The sequence below is a fragment of the Aethalodelphis obliquidens genome, unplaced genomic scaffold, assembly GCF_003676395.1.
Source record: "Aethalodelphis obliquidens isolate GAN/ISIS:26980383/991018 unplaced genomic scaffold, ASM367639v1 scaffold63, whole genome shotgun sequence".
Taxonomy (NCBI): Eukaryota; Metazoa; Chordata; class Mammalia; order Artiodactyla; family Delphinidae; genus Aethalodelphis; species Aethalodelphis obliquidens.
The window spans coordinates 10,167,755-10,182,035 of NW_020838007.1; the positions used below are offsets into that span (position 1 = coordinate 10,167,755).

At 45.5% G+C, this 14,281-nt stretch overlaps 1 protein-coding gene across 6 annotated transcripts in view; it reads left to right on the forward strand.

Moving 5' to 3' along the window:
• LPIN2 (lipin 2) overlaps positions 1–14,281 on the forward strand; it is a 103,695-nt gene that overhangs the window by 45,570 nt on the left and 43,844 nt on the right. The window contains exon 1 of one of the 6 annotated variants that reach the window (XR_003429118.1): positions 1,059–1,206. The exons of 3 other annotated variants lie outside the window; for them this stretch is intronic. Coding sequence is in view for 2 of the 3 variants with exons in the window: in XM_027088782.1 (XP_026944583.1) it covers positions 1,120–1,206 (87 nt within the window). In the remaining variant the exon portion in view is untranslated. Of the gene's footprint in view, positions 1–1,058; positions 1,207–14,281 lie in introns of those variants that run through there. 2 more of the 6 variants (XM_027088782.1, XM_027088785.1) reach the window with 2 other exon arrangements.

Sequence of the window (14,281 nt, forward strand, 5' to 3'; positions counted from 1 at the left end):
ATTAAAAAATAAAAAAAGGTAAAATTAATTTTAAGAATATATCTTATTTAACTCAGTATATCCAAAGTATTTTCATTTCAACAAGTAACCTTATATATATATATATATATATAAAATAATGAAATTTCACATTTTGTGTGTTTTATACTCACAGCGCATATCATTTGGCACTAGCCACATTGCAAACGTAGTCATGTGGTTAATGGCTATTTTTAACAGCACAGTCCTAGACACTGACTTGCAAAAAATAGTGTATTTTAATTTAAAAATTGACGTTTTGTCTCTGTGTTAGTGTGTTTTAGGTTTTTAGAAAAATTCACTTGAAGTTTCTGTATGTTGACTTACTAACAGCTGGAAAGGAAATACCAGGATGTTTGAATTTTAGTGTTGTATTGCCATACTCTTGAAGTTAAATTGTTTGTTATTATATTATGTAATGTTACTGTTACAACGTTAATATAACTAATGCTATGTTAGCATACAGTAACAAATTGTTATTATAACTTGTTCATTATTTACAGTGCTGAGCAGGTTAGCTCCCATTCAGAATTGTGAAAATATATTGGGTCATGGCAATATGACAAAGCAAAACATTTCAGTGATTTGAGTTCTATAAAGCATGTGTCACCTGGCTGTCTTTGGGAAGCTCACTGATGCTTAGAAAGTATATGTAAACTGTGTTCCCTTACATGATTAATGTATTGAAGATTACTTCTTCTTATGTGTAGTTGTTTTGATTTCTAAAAAATGAGGATGTAATTGATTTAGGGAATCATTAACTCAATTCGTGTCCCGTGTGATGGAAGCACAGTGAGGCTCCTGTGCTTGGGCAGGACTTGGTACCTATCAGTGTAAACACGCAGCACAGCCCATCCCATGCCCCTGCTTATCTGCTTCAGAGGGACAGGGTTGAGGCTTTCAGCAAATCTTACTGGTAAAGTCATGCATACATTGCTTTTTTTTTTTTTTTTTTTGAAGAGCCATTTCCTTTCAGTTTTAACCATATTACTGTGTCTGCAGACAGTTTGCCCAGCAGAACAGCTTTTCTGTTTTGATAACTTAGAAGTGTGCCTTCATCTCTGAAAATAAGACATTCTGATGAACTAGTTCAGTTATAAGATGTTTTCCTTGGAAGATGATAGTGAAGATGAGGAGGAGAAGGTTGCTGAAGGTGTTTACGGTGGAAGGGCCCCTGCTGGCATCTTGGTGAGTTACATCCACCAGCTTCTGCCTCCCCGCTTTCTCCACCTGGGATATGCTGTGAGGAGGGGGCGGGAAGACCGCCGGGGAGATCGGCTGATGCCTTTTCCTTGGAAAATGTAGCATCAGAATGAATTTTATTAACTTTTAAATGTTGTATTCAACAGGAATCTTTGGCTACCTGCTCTCCCTCCTTCACTCTACACCGTCTCTCTCCCCTTTTCTATTTATTATTTAACAAATGATAACTTTCTGCCTAGAAAAAAATGAAGTTGCTGCTTTAAACTGAGAATTTTTATGAAACTAGGTTTCCCAGGAAATGTATCTCGTTTCACATTCTCTTTGCATCTAAGTGTAGTAGTTGAGGAATAAAAACCATTGAAAAGGTTTCTGGGTTTTTTCCCCTGTCTTTCAGATTTTTTGACTGCCTTCACCCAGTTCCCCATCCCCCAGCCTGCCTCTGGTGGCCCTAAATCTGATCTCTCTCTATGAGTTTGTTGGTTTGTTTTATGATTTTTGTTGTCCTAGCCAAATATTTGTGAAAACTAAACTAATATTTTGCAACTGGCATCTTACTCTGATACGTGATGGGGAAGAGTGACAGCAGTCTTTTTTCTCCTGTGGTGGCAAACAGAATTTCTAATCTTGAAATATGTGGGGAAAAATGCAGATTGTCTGAGTTTTTTATCTAGAGTTTCCTCTCTTATGAGACATAAAATAAAACAGGTCACATGAAAGTGTAAGTTTTAGAAGTCTGCATTAAGGAAACAATCAGGTGAATTAAGGACAATATAATTTAACTTTACCCATGGAAGCCTTTTCTGTAAAAATGATTTGAAGTAAATACAGTGAGGTGAAGGTAGCTTTTAGAAAATGAGGGGTGTACATTTTTATGAAAACAAGTGTACAATAAACAAGACAAATTATACAGTTTCTAAAATCTGTGGCTCATGATCAGGTTGATTTTAGTTTTAAAGTTGTGCAAATTTTTGTCACCTTTAAAAATGTTACACATCTGTGTGCTTTTTGCCTTTGGACCTGTTGGCAAAAATGTACTCGCTGGGGATCTCGGGAACTGGTGGAACTAGACATCGTTTGACTAGGAATGGAAGTCAGGGGCTACGGAGAGAGGTCATTTACTTTTGAAATTTCATTTTAATAGTACGGAGTATATGTATATACGGATTCCTGCGCACTTGTTGTAAAGGTCAGAAGGGAGAAGGGTGAACACAGCTGGCTGTGAAATAGTTTAAAAGTTCATTTAGTGAGTAGCACCAGCACACGCAAACCGCTCATCACAGGAAGAAGTTTGCTTCCTGCTGCTGGTGTCTTCTAGAGCGAGGGCAGCCGGTGTTTGGGCTGCATTTTATGACATTTCTTTTTGTGTTAACGTTAGAACATTGAAGTTGCGTGAGTCACCTCCCAGCTCCAAGAGAAACTTGGTTTTTCTGAATGGCTGGTGTTCAGGACACGGGATTTGCTATCGGCTGAATGAGCTGTGCTGATTGTGTAGGAGACTTTGTAACCTGGGTGTGGGCGGTGAGGGGGAATCTCAGGGTCCAGGCCCTCAGTGACCCCGACGCTCCTTGCTGGTCGTATGCTGTTTGCGCACACCTCCTGTTGGAACGTGAAAGTCTCCATCATAAAGGAGATGATTTTATGTGTTTGGAATGTAAATGTAAAAATCTCATAATTTAAAAAACCATGAGGAAACTTCTGGGCTTTGTTAGAAATGGGGAATTTTTTTAAAAAATCGTACTTCTATAATTTTTAAACAAAAGAATATAATTCCTTTATTTGGCAAGGAAAAGGCCAAGTTATTTCATATTCAAATAACCTTGAAGTTACAAAATAATCTGCTGGCCTTATTTTCCCCCACTTATTTTAAATTACTTTGCATTTTTTAAATTAGGGCAGAATGTACTACAGGAGTTCTTAGCCAAAATTGTAATCCTAAGAAATGCTCCTAGAATCGAGTCTTTCTGTGGGTTAGAGCTGGAAGGGGCCCTGGAGTGCATCTGGCCGCTCTTACTAGAGGTGAGAACCCCTGCACGGGGGTTAGGAGGACCTGTTCAGGCCGTCCTCGCTCCTCTGTGCTCTTTATCAAAGGGCCTGCTCGAGTCTAAAAAGCTCCCCTTTTTCAGAGAGAACTTTGTATGTTTATATTGTTTACTGCGCGATGCAGTAACATAAACAGAGGTGGAAGACAGCAAGTCACCCTGTAGGCGGGGCAAGTGCCTTATGCTGAGTTGGGTGCAGAAGTGGCCGCCCCCAGCTTGGTGCATCTGATATCACCCCCTGCCTCACGGAATCCTGGAACCACACTGGTGAATGGATCTCAAACCAAATGCTTTCCTCTAGGTGGACAGTGGTCACAACACTAATTAAATATTTAGCTGCACAGAATTTCATTTCCTCACAGAAATGTGGTGATGTTACCAGTCAGGCAGTTTGGGGGAGCACATTCTCCAAGAATCTTTGTTTTTACAACTTGATTGATTGCCTGTTAATACTGAGATCTCAGATGAGCTCAGGAATTTGGGGGAGGGTAGCTTAGAGGCTGTGGCCAGAAGTATGTACAGGCTGTTTGAAAGTTATTTATTATCCATTTTGCATTTATGCTCCATCTGTTTTCAGGAGAGACTTAGTGGTGGCCCACTGTTAAAGCACACGCTGCTCTGCACTGCTGTGTGGTGCGTGACTGAACCACCAGCTTGAAACAAAAATCTCTTCGTTCAGCAAATACTTATCGTGCCACACTGAATCCACTAGGTGCTCACAGATCTTTTTTTTTTTTAAATAAATTTATTTATTTCTTTTTGGCTGCGTTGGGTCTTCGTTGCTGTGTGCAGGGTTTCTCTAGCTGCGGCAAGCAGGGGCTACTCTTCCTTGAGCGGGCTTCTCATTGTGGTGGCTTCTCTTGTTGCGGAGCATGGGCTCTAGGCATGAGGGCTTCAGTAGTTGTGGCACGTAGGCTCAGTAGTTGTGGCTTGCAGGCTCAGTAGTTGTGGTACACGGGCTTAGTTGCTCCACGGCATGTGGGATCTTCCTGGATAAGGGCTCGAACCCGTGTCCCCTGCATTGGCAGGCCGATTCTTAACCACTGCGCCACCAGGGAAGCCCTCACAGATCTTTTTGTTTGCTGTTACTAATATGTCTGAATTATTTGCTGCTCTGAGTTTGTGAGTAGCACAGCTGGACAGATTTCCACCAGATGGCCGTGTGACGAGCACCTTATTTAGTTTGCCTGGATGCTCGGTCCTGGGAGCCCGGCCGTTGGCCCCATAGACCTGGGTGAGCCCAGGACTGCAGGTCTGGTCCAGGGCCACTTTGTGCATAGGATTGGAATTCCATCCCGTGTCTCTAGCTGTCTCGACCAGATGTCGGTGCAGTCTAGAGGGATTGGACACAACTCCCTGAAAGGATCAGAATAAAATCATTAACCTCGGGACTTCTCTGGTGGCGCAGTGGTTAAGAATCCGCCTGCCAATGCAGGGGAGACGGGGTTCGAGCCCTCGCCCTGGAAAATCCCACATGCTAGGGAGCAACAAAGCCCACGTGCCACAATTACTGAACCTGCACTCTGGAGCCTGCAAACCACAACTACTGAACCTGTGCGCCTAGAGCCCGTGCTCCGCAACAAGAGAAGCCACTGCAGTGAGAAGCCCTCACACCGCAACGAAGAGTAGCCCCTGCTTGCTGCAACTAGAGAAAGCCCGCGCACAGCAGTGAAGACCCAATGCAGCCAAAAATAAAATAAAACAAATAAATTTATATATATAAAAAAAACGTTAACCTCTCTCAGCAAAACTCTTATCATTATATATAATTTGTGTTTTATATTCATATCTTAGGTATTAAATAATTCAAAACCAACCCAGTTCTTCTGAAGAAAAGATTAGACACCATTTCTAGAATCATTCTTGCATAGGTACCGTACATTGTCTCTTTGAAAGTAGGGAAAATGTTTATTTGATACTTTTGCTGTTTTGCTGCTTGTTCTAAAAAAAATACATATATAGGGCTTCCCTGGTGGTGCAGTGGTTGGGAGTCCGCCTGCCGATGCAGGGGACGCGGGTTCGTGCCCGGGTCCGGGAGGATCCCACGTGCCGCGGGGCGGCTGGGCCCGTGGGCCATGGCCACTGGGCCTGCGCGTCCTGAGCCTGTGCTCCGCAACGGGAGAGGCCGCGTCAGTGAGAGGCCCGCGTACCGCAAAAAAAAAAAAAAAAAAAAAAATATATATATATATATATATATATCTTTTGTATTTGTTTCTTCTTTGAAGCCTATTGCATAACCTAGAATCATCTTTGCTTAATTTAAGACATTTAGGAAGGGTATTTTTCAATGGGTGGAAATAACAATATGCTGATCTTATTTTGTTGGATATCGTTTCATCTCTGCGACGAAATCATGTCAGAACTGTGTGTGCCCTTGGTGTAGCATCTCGGCCTCAGCCCGGATCTGTGTGGAAAAGACCTTCGTCAGAAACGTGCCTGAAGCCGGTTCCGGGAAGGCTGGAGGGGAGCTGTGTTATCTCTAGAGTGTGTCACTTGCTGAGATGCGGCTGAACTCCACTTGACCTGCCCGTAGAGAGGCTGCATTCAGTCAGGTCAAGGGGCAGTAGCTGAGACTGTAAAAACCTTTGGTCATCTTTGTTTTACATTCTAACAAAGCATGAAGTCATAACCGGAACTGTAATAGACACTCAGAAGATTGCAATTATGTTGGAAATGTCATTCCTTCAAGGGAGGCGGGACAGGACAGGCACACCCCTGGGTTCTGTCCCTCCCTGAGCGCTGACGCACTTGCCTGCGGTCATCAGACACAGCTTGACAAGCTGCCATTTGGGGTCACTTGTCCCTGTCACTTGGGGTGGCCTGGCCATCGGGATTCCTCAGGCCTTCTGGGTGATTGCTGAGCTGGACGGTCACCAGAGCCCCTGCTGAGCTTTAAGTGTAAAATATAGATTTCCCAGACAGACAGTCAGAACTGCGGAGGCAGTGGAGCCCGGGAATTGTTTTGTCTTTAAAGCTGCAGACTTTGTTCAGATTTTTCCTGCTACAGGCCTTTTCTGTTGGAGGATCCAGCCTGGATTTGCGTGTAGTTGGTCACGTCTGTCATCTTCCAGTCACTGACCGCCCTCAGTCTTCCCTTTTGTGACATAAACTGCTGAGGTGAGTGCTGGTCAGTTACTCTGGAGCTCCCCTCAGCTGGAGTTTGTCTGTGGTGTCTCCTGATTAGGTGGAGGTCGTGTGTTTGTGGCAGGAACAGCACGGCAGTGACGTGCTCTTGTCAGTGAGTCATGAGGGGTCCCTGGTGTTGGTTCTCTTGTTACTGGGGAGTTTCCCTACTTAATATTAAGGCGGCGTCTGCCAGATTTCTCTCCTGTGAAGTTACTTTTTCCTTTGGCAAGGAGTTTATATCTTGGGGAAGATAACTTGAGAACATACAAAGACCTTGTTTCTCTTCAAAGTTTCATCCTCTATTTTTAACATCCTGTGTCTGCCACAGGTACTGTAGTGTTCTAACAGGGGTCTTTTATTTCCCTCATTCTTTATTCATTGGAATTCATCTTTGAGAGAAATCTGTCCCTTCTCCCTACTTTTCTGATTTATATCAGTGTGGCCTCAAGAATATTCTGTAGGTTATAATCTGTCCTTATTTTGTTGCTCAGATTGTTCTGGGCACTCTTTCACCTTGGCTTCTGTGTTCCTTTAAAATGCCCCTAATCCTTTGATTTTGAGCACCGGATTCCTACTTTCTCGCACCATGAGATGTCCCAGCCTTGGGACCTTTTACTGGAGGATGGTATTTATTTATTTATTTAAAATTTTTTTTGGCCGTGGCATGTGGGATCTTAGTTCTCCGACCAGGGACCGAACCCAGGCCCCCTACAGTGAGTGGAAGCACGGAGCCTTAACCACTGGACCGCCGGGGAAGTCCCTGGAGGATGGTATTTAGAAACTAGGATCTGGGCTCTAGGTGTGCGTGCTGCTTCTAGTGTCCTTGATTCTCGATCGTGGCAGAGGGAGGAGGGATATTAAACACGTGTTCTAGCCCAGGTGTAAGCACGTCTGTACTTGTCCATCCGTCCATGGAGACTTCCGATGCCTGTCCACCACCACAGGGTTCATGTTAGCCTTCCTTCTAGGAAATTGTATTTTTAGAAGCTTCCCAGGTGTTGGGATTACTCAGACTTGGGGATACGAATCTGGACCCAAAGGCTCTTGTGGCTTTGAGTACTCACTACTGATGGACAGTCTCCGACTTGGTGAATCATCGTTTTCCATTCTGGCTTAGTCGTCACTTCTTCTGACACTGAAAAGAATTACTTATTTTTAAAATTTTATTTATTTTTATATTTGGCTGTTTTGGGTCTTCATTGCTGCGTGCAGGTTTTCTCTGGTTGCATCCAGCGGGGGCTACTCTTTGTTGGCGGTGCGCAAGCTGCTTGTTGCGGTGGCTTCTCTTGTTGTGGAGCCCGGGCTGTAGGCGCGCGGCTTCAGTAGTTGAAGCACGTGGGCTCAGTAGCTGTGGCTCGTGGGCTCTAGAGTGCAGGCTCAGTAGTTGTGGCACACAGGCTTAGTTGCTCTGCGGTATGTGGAATCCTCCTGGACCAGGGTTCGAACCCGTGTCCCCTGTATTGGCAGGCAGATTCTTGACCACTGTGCCACCAGGGAAATCTTGAAAAGAATTTTTATGTCCCTCTTAGCCCTTGTAACTAAGGGATCTCAGCCTCCTAGGAGTAAAAGTCCCCAGGTCTTTGTAGTGGAGTAGAAACCCATCCATTTTCATGGCTAGCATTCTTACAAAACTTTTTCAGAGAAACTGAGCACACCTGAGGGGGAATGTTTAGTGGTTTGAATGCAGAGGAAGGCCGTGTGTATATTAATAAACACACAGTCCATGCAAACAAGTGACACACCAGTTGCCCTAAATTTCACTAAAACCAAATTTATCTTAATCCTTGCTTTTCTTTTTGATAAGGCAGTATGCATTTTTTTTTTTTCTGAAGTGTAGCTTGCTTTCGAAAGCAGGTATTTCCTCTTATCAGACATCAAGAGGGTAAGCCCTTCAGCCTTGGCTGTTGAGGATGTTTGGTTTGTGAACTTTAGACCTCCATGTGCTTGTCAGGTTAGCAGCTGTGACGTTAGTTAAAGTAGTTGCAGCGAGTGGCCTTCAAATCCTTCTGGATCGTTCATCTGGCTTGTTTCTACCTGAGCTTAACCAGGTACCATGTGATGCAAGTGGAGAGCCTTTCAACCCAGGGAATTAACACATTGGGACAAGTTGAAAATTTGAACTTAATTTATCTGTGATATTAACTAAGGTTCTTTGAGGGCATGAGAGGGAGATGGATTAAGTTTAACATGTCTTTCTGTAGACCTGCAAACTCCAAGAATATGTCCATTTGTTGCCATCCCACAGCTGTAATTTCAATTGCAAAAGAGTCCTGATGTCAATTCCTGACTTCTAGGTCAGTGAGTAAATGGAAAGAACTTCAAATAAAGTCATATGTTTCAAAGGAAATTGTATCCTACCAATGTCTGGACTAAAGTGATAGTTATCACTGAAAATACTACATATGTATGGTTTATATAGAAACTTGCTAAGATTGTGTGCCTTTCATGTGTGAAAGTGAGCCAATCAGATTTCCTGTTTTATTTTCAGTTGCTTATAGTTATCAGTGATCACCACCAAAATAGGTTAGCCACAAGTTCTTATCCAAGAAAGTTTAGGATGAGAACATGTTCCTTAAAACATACATGTATGATCATAATGTAATCACATCTTGAGGGCTACTCCTAATGAAAAGCGTTAACATTTTTCGTGTGTGGTAGCATGCGGCAGAATCGTGGCCTTCTAAAAGCACTTATGAAATTCCTCCTCATTCGTAGCCCTGAAAATTACAAAAACTTGGCATTGGTGTGTTTAGGAGCTTGTGGCCCCAGGATACAGAAAGAGCCCGGGCGTTTGAGGCAGACGTATCTGAGCTTTTGTTTGTGCTTGTCACTGTGTAACTGCCTGACTCCTGGTATGTTGCCTGTTTTCTCTGAGCCCCAGTTTTTTGCTTGTTCAGTGCATCTAAGCTAACATTACCTCACCTAACCGGGAAGATTCAGTGAGATGAGGTGTGTACAATGGCGTTTACCCCATCACTGCCCCACGGAAGAGTACTGAATTGTAGCTTAGGTTACATGTGGTTTCTCAAGGCTGCACGTAGTTTCAAATGTTAGGACGTGAGTAAATGAAGAGTTTGAATTGTCACCAGTATAAGTGGACCTATTTTAAGAAACTCGCATATATGAAAATCCAAGCTCATAAAACAGTTAAATTATTACCATTTTGTACAATGATTTAAGGAGGAATTTATCTTAATAGCAAACTCCTCTGAGTGCACTGAAGACATCTTTAAAACAATACTACTTCCTAAGTATTTACCCAAATGAAGTGAAGCTATGTTCACACCAAAGCCTGTACACAGGTATTTTTAGTAGCTTCATTTGTAGTCTCCCCAAACTGGAAACAAGCCAGGTGTCTATCAACTGGTGGATGGATAAACAAACTGGGACATCCATACAGTGGGATACTACTTAACACCACCAAGGAACAAATTGCTGATACCTGCAAGAATATTGGTTAATCTCAAACGCGTGATGCTAAGTGCAAGATGCCATATTCCAAAGGGTACGTACTCTGGCTCCATTGATAAGGCATTCTGGAAAAGGCAAGACTATCGGGACAGAGAACAGGTCAGTGGTTGGCTTGGGATGAGGAAAAAGGATAGACTACAAAAGGGCATGGGGGCATTTGGGGCGGCCGTCTAGTTCTGTGTCTTGAGTGTCTTGATTTTGGTGATCGTTACGTGGTTGCGTGGTTAAAACTATGAAAGGGTTAATTTTGCTCCACGTAAAGCGCGCCTCAGTTTTAAGAACCCGTCTTGGTAAGTCCAAGGCCCCGCGATCTGGATCTTAACCCGCGTTTCGTAGCAGAGCCGGCTTGCACGCTTAGCTCGTTTTTCTGTGCTGATAGGTGTAACCCCTGCACAAGGGTTGACTCGTGTCTTTCATGATTAATCAGAAAGAGTCTTAAACTCAGTACAGTTTCTTAATGATTTTGCTTCCACGTTTCTCTCTCGTCTCTGGTGAGGTTAAGCGTTCCCTGTAACACTCTGGTCTGTCACCTCAGGTACAGGTAGATTAGAACTGGGCATATTCTACACCACGACAAGAAGAGCTAAGAACTAAATTGCCAGAAGCTTCGTTACCCTGCCGTTGGGAACTGAAGGGAAAAGCGGTGAAGAGCAATGCAGGGGTGAGAACCATGGAGCTTCATAGAGCTGACTCCGGGTTTGGAGCAGATTTGGTCACGGGAGTGGTGTGGGGGCTGAGGAAAGTCCTTGGGGCCGCCGCCTCGTGTGCTGCTTGCCACACATCTTATTCTGCGTAGTGACATCTGAAGGTAGGCGTCAGAGAGCATTTAGCTCCCCTTGCTCTGTTACAGTTCTGTTGAAGAAAATGAACGTCCAGGTACATTGCTGAGCTTTAGGAAAATGAAACTATTGCGACCAGCCTTTTACTGTGAAGGCTGTGCCTTGTGGTGTTGGGCGTTTCTGCCTGTAAGTAGACTGGCTGGTAGAAAACGATGACCTGAGTGTGTCCTGTGTCATCTGTTTTTCGTGACCGTCTTGCCCCGGCCCCTGACTTCCCCCCAGACCCGGGCTCATGCGCCACAGCGGCTGCGGGCTGCTCAGCGCTGCACAGCAACCTGCACGGATGTCCTTTGTTCTCACAGGGATATTTTTAGATTTACCCACCGGAGGCGGGTGTCATTCTTAACTGTCACCCACGTAGACTAGATTTATCCAGGTTTTTCTGGTGAGATCTTCAGGAGCATCTGGAGAAAAGCATTAAGTTCTGAATATCTGAGCATTGATATCGGAATGTCGGGTTGGCCTCCACTGTTGGCATTTTTAAAAAAATATTTACGTACGTTACATACATATACATTTAAAAATACATACACAGTCTCTTCATCTGCCTCTGACTTCTCTCATTAGGTTACAGTGCAGTACATAGTGTGTGCTCCTCCTCCTTGCTGTTCTGTTCACCAGACCTCGCGTTCATTGCTCCATCCATTCCTTGATCCAGAAATGTTCCTTAAGGACTTTCTCCTGCAAGGCACCGTGCCAGGCTCTGGGGCGACGGTGAAGCGGCGACACTTCTCCTTCCTTGGTCAGAACCGAGGGTCTGGAGGTGGGATGGACAGTGACCACGTGGGCCATTCTGTGTGGGGAGGGAGGGCACCCTGGGCCCACCCAGCCCTGCGCCGCCTCCTGCTTTCTTCCTGACTGTCCTTGCCCATCTCTTTCTGACCTTCTTTTCCATTGTGCTCTGGGTGTTCACAGTCTGTTGTGGACAGGCTTTATTTGTTCCCATCGCCTTCTCATCCAAGAAGCCTGAAACATCCTTGCTCCTCAAATAAAATATTAGATTGACAGCCAAAGTCGTTGATGGATGGAGAAGAAAACTGGTGTTGGATTTTGGAGGGTTGTCTTGAAAGTTATTGGACCAGGGACTGTGGTGGAGGGCGGGGAATTGATGGTTTTTGAAGATGAAATAGGTGACACTTACGTTCTTCCTTTCGTTGTATCTGTTGAAAACCTGGAGCAAATAGTTGATAAACTTAGGCCTCACCTCAGGAAAGAACATATATTGCTGTGGTGGCAAAGTGTCTTCCCTGTGTTGAACATTACTCAGCCCGAGATAATTGTTCATCTACTTTGTAGACAGTGTGGTGAGCTCATAGAGAAGTGAGCCATTGAGCAGAAGTCCAGATGCCAGCTCAGGAAGAGTTCCAGCACTCCCGTCTTCCCAGCACCCAAGGCTTTAAGCCTTTGCAGAGTCCTTTTTACCAGAGTGACTTTGGAAGCAGCAAGAATAGGTATGGAATTTTACCATAGGGGCTCTTTTACATGGATCTGCTTCCCTAATCTGGCTCATCTTCATAATCAATTATTAAACTTTTTTTTTTCCTCTTTTTGCGGTCCGCGGGCCTCTCACTGTTGTGGCCTCTCCCGTTGCGGAGCACAGGCTCCGGACGCGCAGGCTCAGCAGCCATGGCTCACGGGCCCAGCCGCTCCGTGGCATGTGGGATCTTCCCGGACCGGGGCACGAACCCGCGTCCCCTGCATCGGCAGGCGGACCCTCATCCACTGCGCCACCAGGGAAGCCCTAAACTTTTTTTAAAATTCAAGAAAATTTGCGTTTTTAAAAACTGTTCAGGATGATTTTCATGTACGAAAAATTTTGAACCAGTATAGTAAGTAAAATTCTTGAAGTTCCTCCTAACTGGGAAGTTCCCCACCAAATCTGCCCTTTTTGCTTCCCTAAGTTGATTTCTTCACTCATTTAAACAATATTTGCTGAATCCCAGCTAGGTGCCAGATGTGTTTCTAGCTCCGCCTAGAACCTGTGGCTTGATCCTGACTGTCCTCTCCCTTCCCTCCCAGAACAGCCCTGCTGCCTCAGTCCCCTCTCTGCCTCTTCTGCTCTTGGAGCTGTGCTGTCTCTTGCTGGAATTGGTTGTAAGAGCTTCCGAGGTGGTCTCTGCCTCTAGCCTCCTCTTCCCCAGTTCGTCCTCCCCACCCGCTTGCCCCTGCCTGCTCCTGGCTGCTTGCCCAGATGCCCTGACGGTGAGTCCAAGGCCTTGCATCATCTCACCTTTGCCTCAGGCTCCACGTACCCTCCCCAGTCCCTGTCCTCCAGGAACCTCCTTTGTTTGGCCTGATAAACCCTGCCATTTTCGCCCCTAGAACAAATACAAATATGTTCTGCTTCCTGAAGCCTTTCTTGACTCTCCCATGCAGGTTTTCTTCTCCCTTTGTCTAGTCTTCCTAAGTCACCAAAATAGCGTGATCACAAGGTATTATGTAAATTAAGACAGTATTTATGCCTCTTTCTCTTGTTAGGCCCAGGACTTCTGAGGGAAAGAGGGCAGAGTTTTCTATCGTAGGGACTTACTGTGGTGCCTGGCAAGAAGCAGGTACTCAGTTTTGCTTGACTCTTAAGAAAATCGTCCCAGACACAGCCTGGGATGATGGCTGTTTTGATAGGTGGATTACACATCCTCTGTTGTGTTTTCCTTGCAGGAGTCACGCAGTCCTGCGTGATTGTTTCTAACTTCAGTCAGCAGAGGTATTCCTTTGAGGGGCCTTTCCTGGATAACGCTTTCACAGCCCTCCTTTTCCATCCCGACAGGAAGGCCGTGTGGAGAACTGCCGGGGGACCCTGGCTGTTGGTCTGTGGACTCGCGCACGGGGCCTTGTGGTCTGGGGATGGCGGAGCCCCCTGCCCTGCGGGGCCCTGACCCCGTGCTCTGGACAGGACATTGGGGGCAGTGCATGTGGGTGCACGGCCAGCGGCGTTTCTCAGGGACCTGGGGCTCCAGAAGGTCCGAGGGGCTCACGGACCGTCTGTTTGTGGGGCCCTGAGCCTGAGGACCTCCCCTCGTTGAGGGCGAGGGACATTCCTGGTGCTGCTGTTTCCTGTTCTGATTTTATAAAGCAAGAATTAAAGGCAGCTACTATAAAATAAGAAAAATTAAACACATTGGCATTCTGCTCTGATGGTGAAAGAGACAAAACAGAACGGAGAGGTGTTGCCTTGAGTCTCTGCGGGAACCTGTCCCCAGGGCGTCTCCTGGGCCCTGGGACGTGTCTTGACTGAGTTAAGCCCCCGGGGGACAGGCAAGTCCCCTGGGCCCCTGCCCTCCCGGGGTGCAGCCGGGAGAAGCTGCACCTTCGGGGAAGTGACTGCAGATCTTGCGGTGGGGGGGTGGGGGGGGAGGCAGGCAAATGAAATTTCGAGACTCCCTTTGAAGGTCAAGTGAGGTATGTTTGAGAAAGTTCTTGAAAGATAAGTGCTACTCAAATGCAGAATGTAAGCTTGGTTGCCTGGAGCATAGGTGGGAGCCAGATGGTACGAGGTCACGGTATGCTAGTGTTTGTTTCCTGAAGTTTCTAGAAGGTTCTGTTCCCTCGTAGCACATTCTGTCTGTGAGCGGACAGTTGGAATGT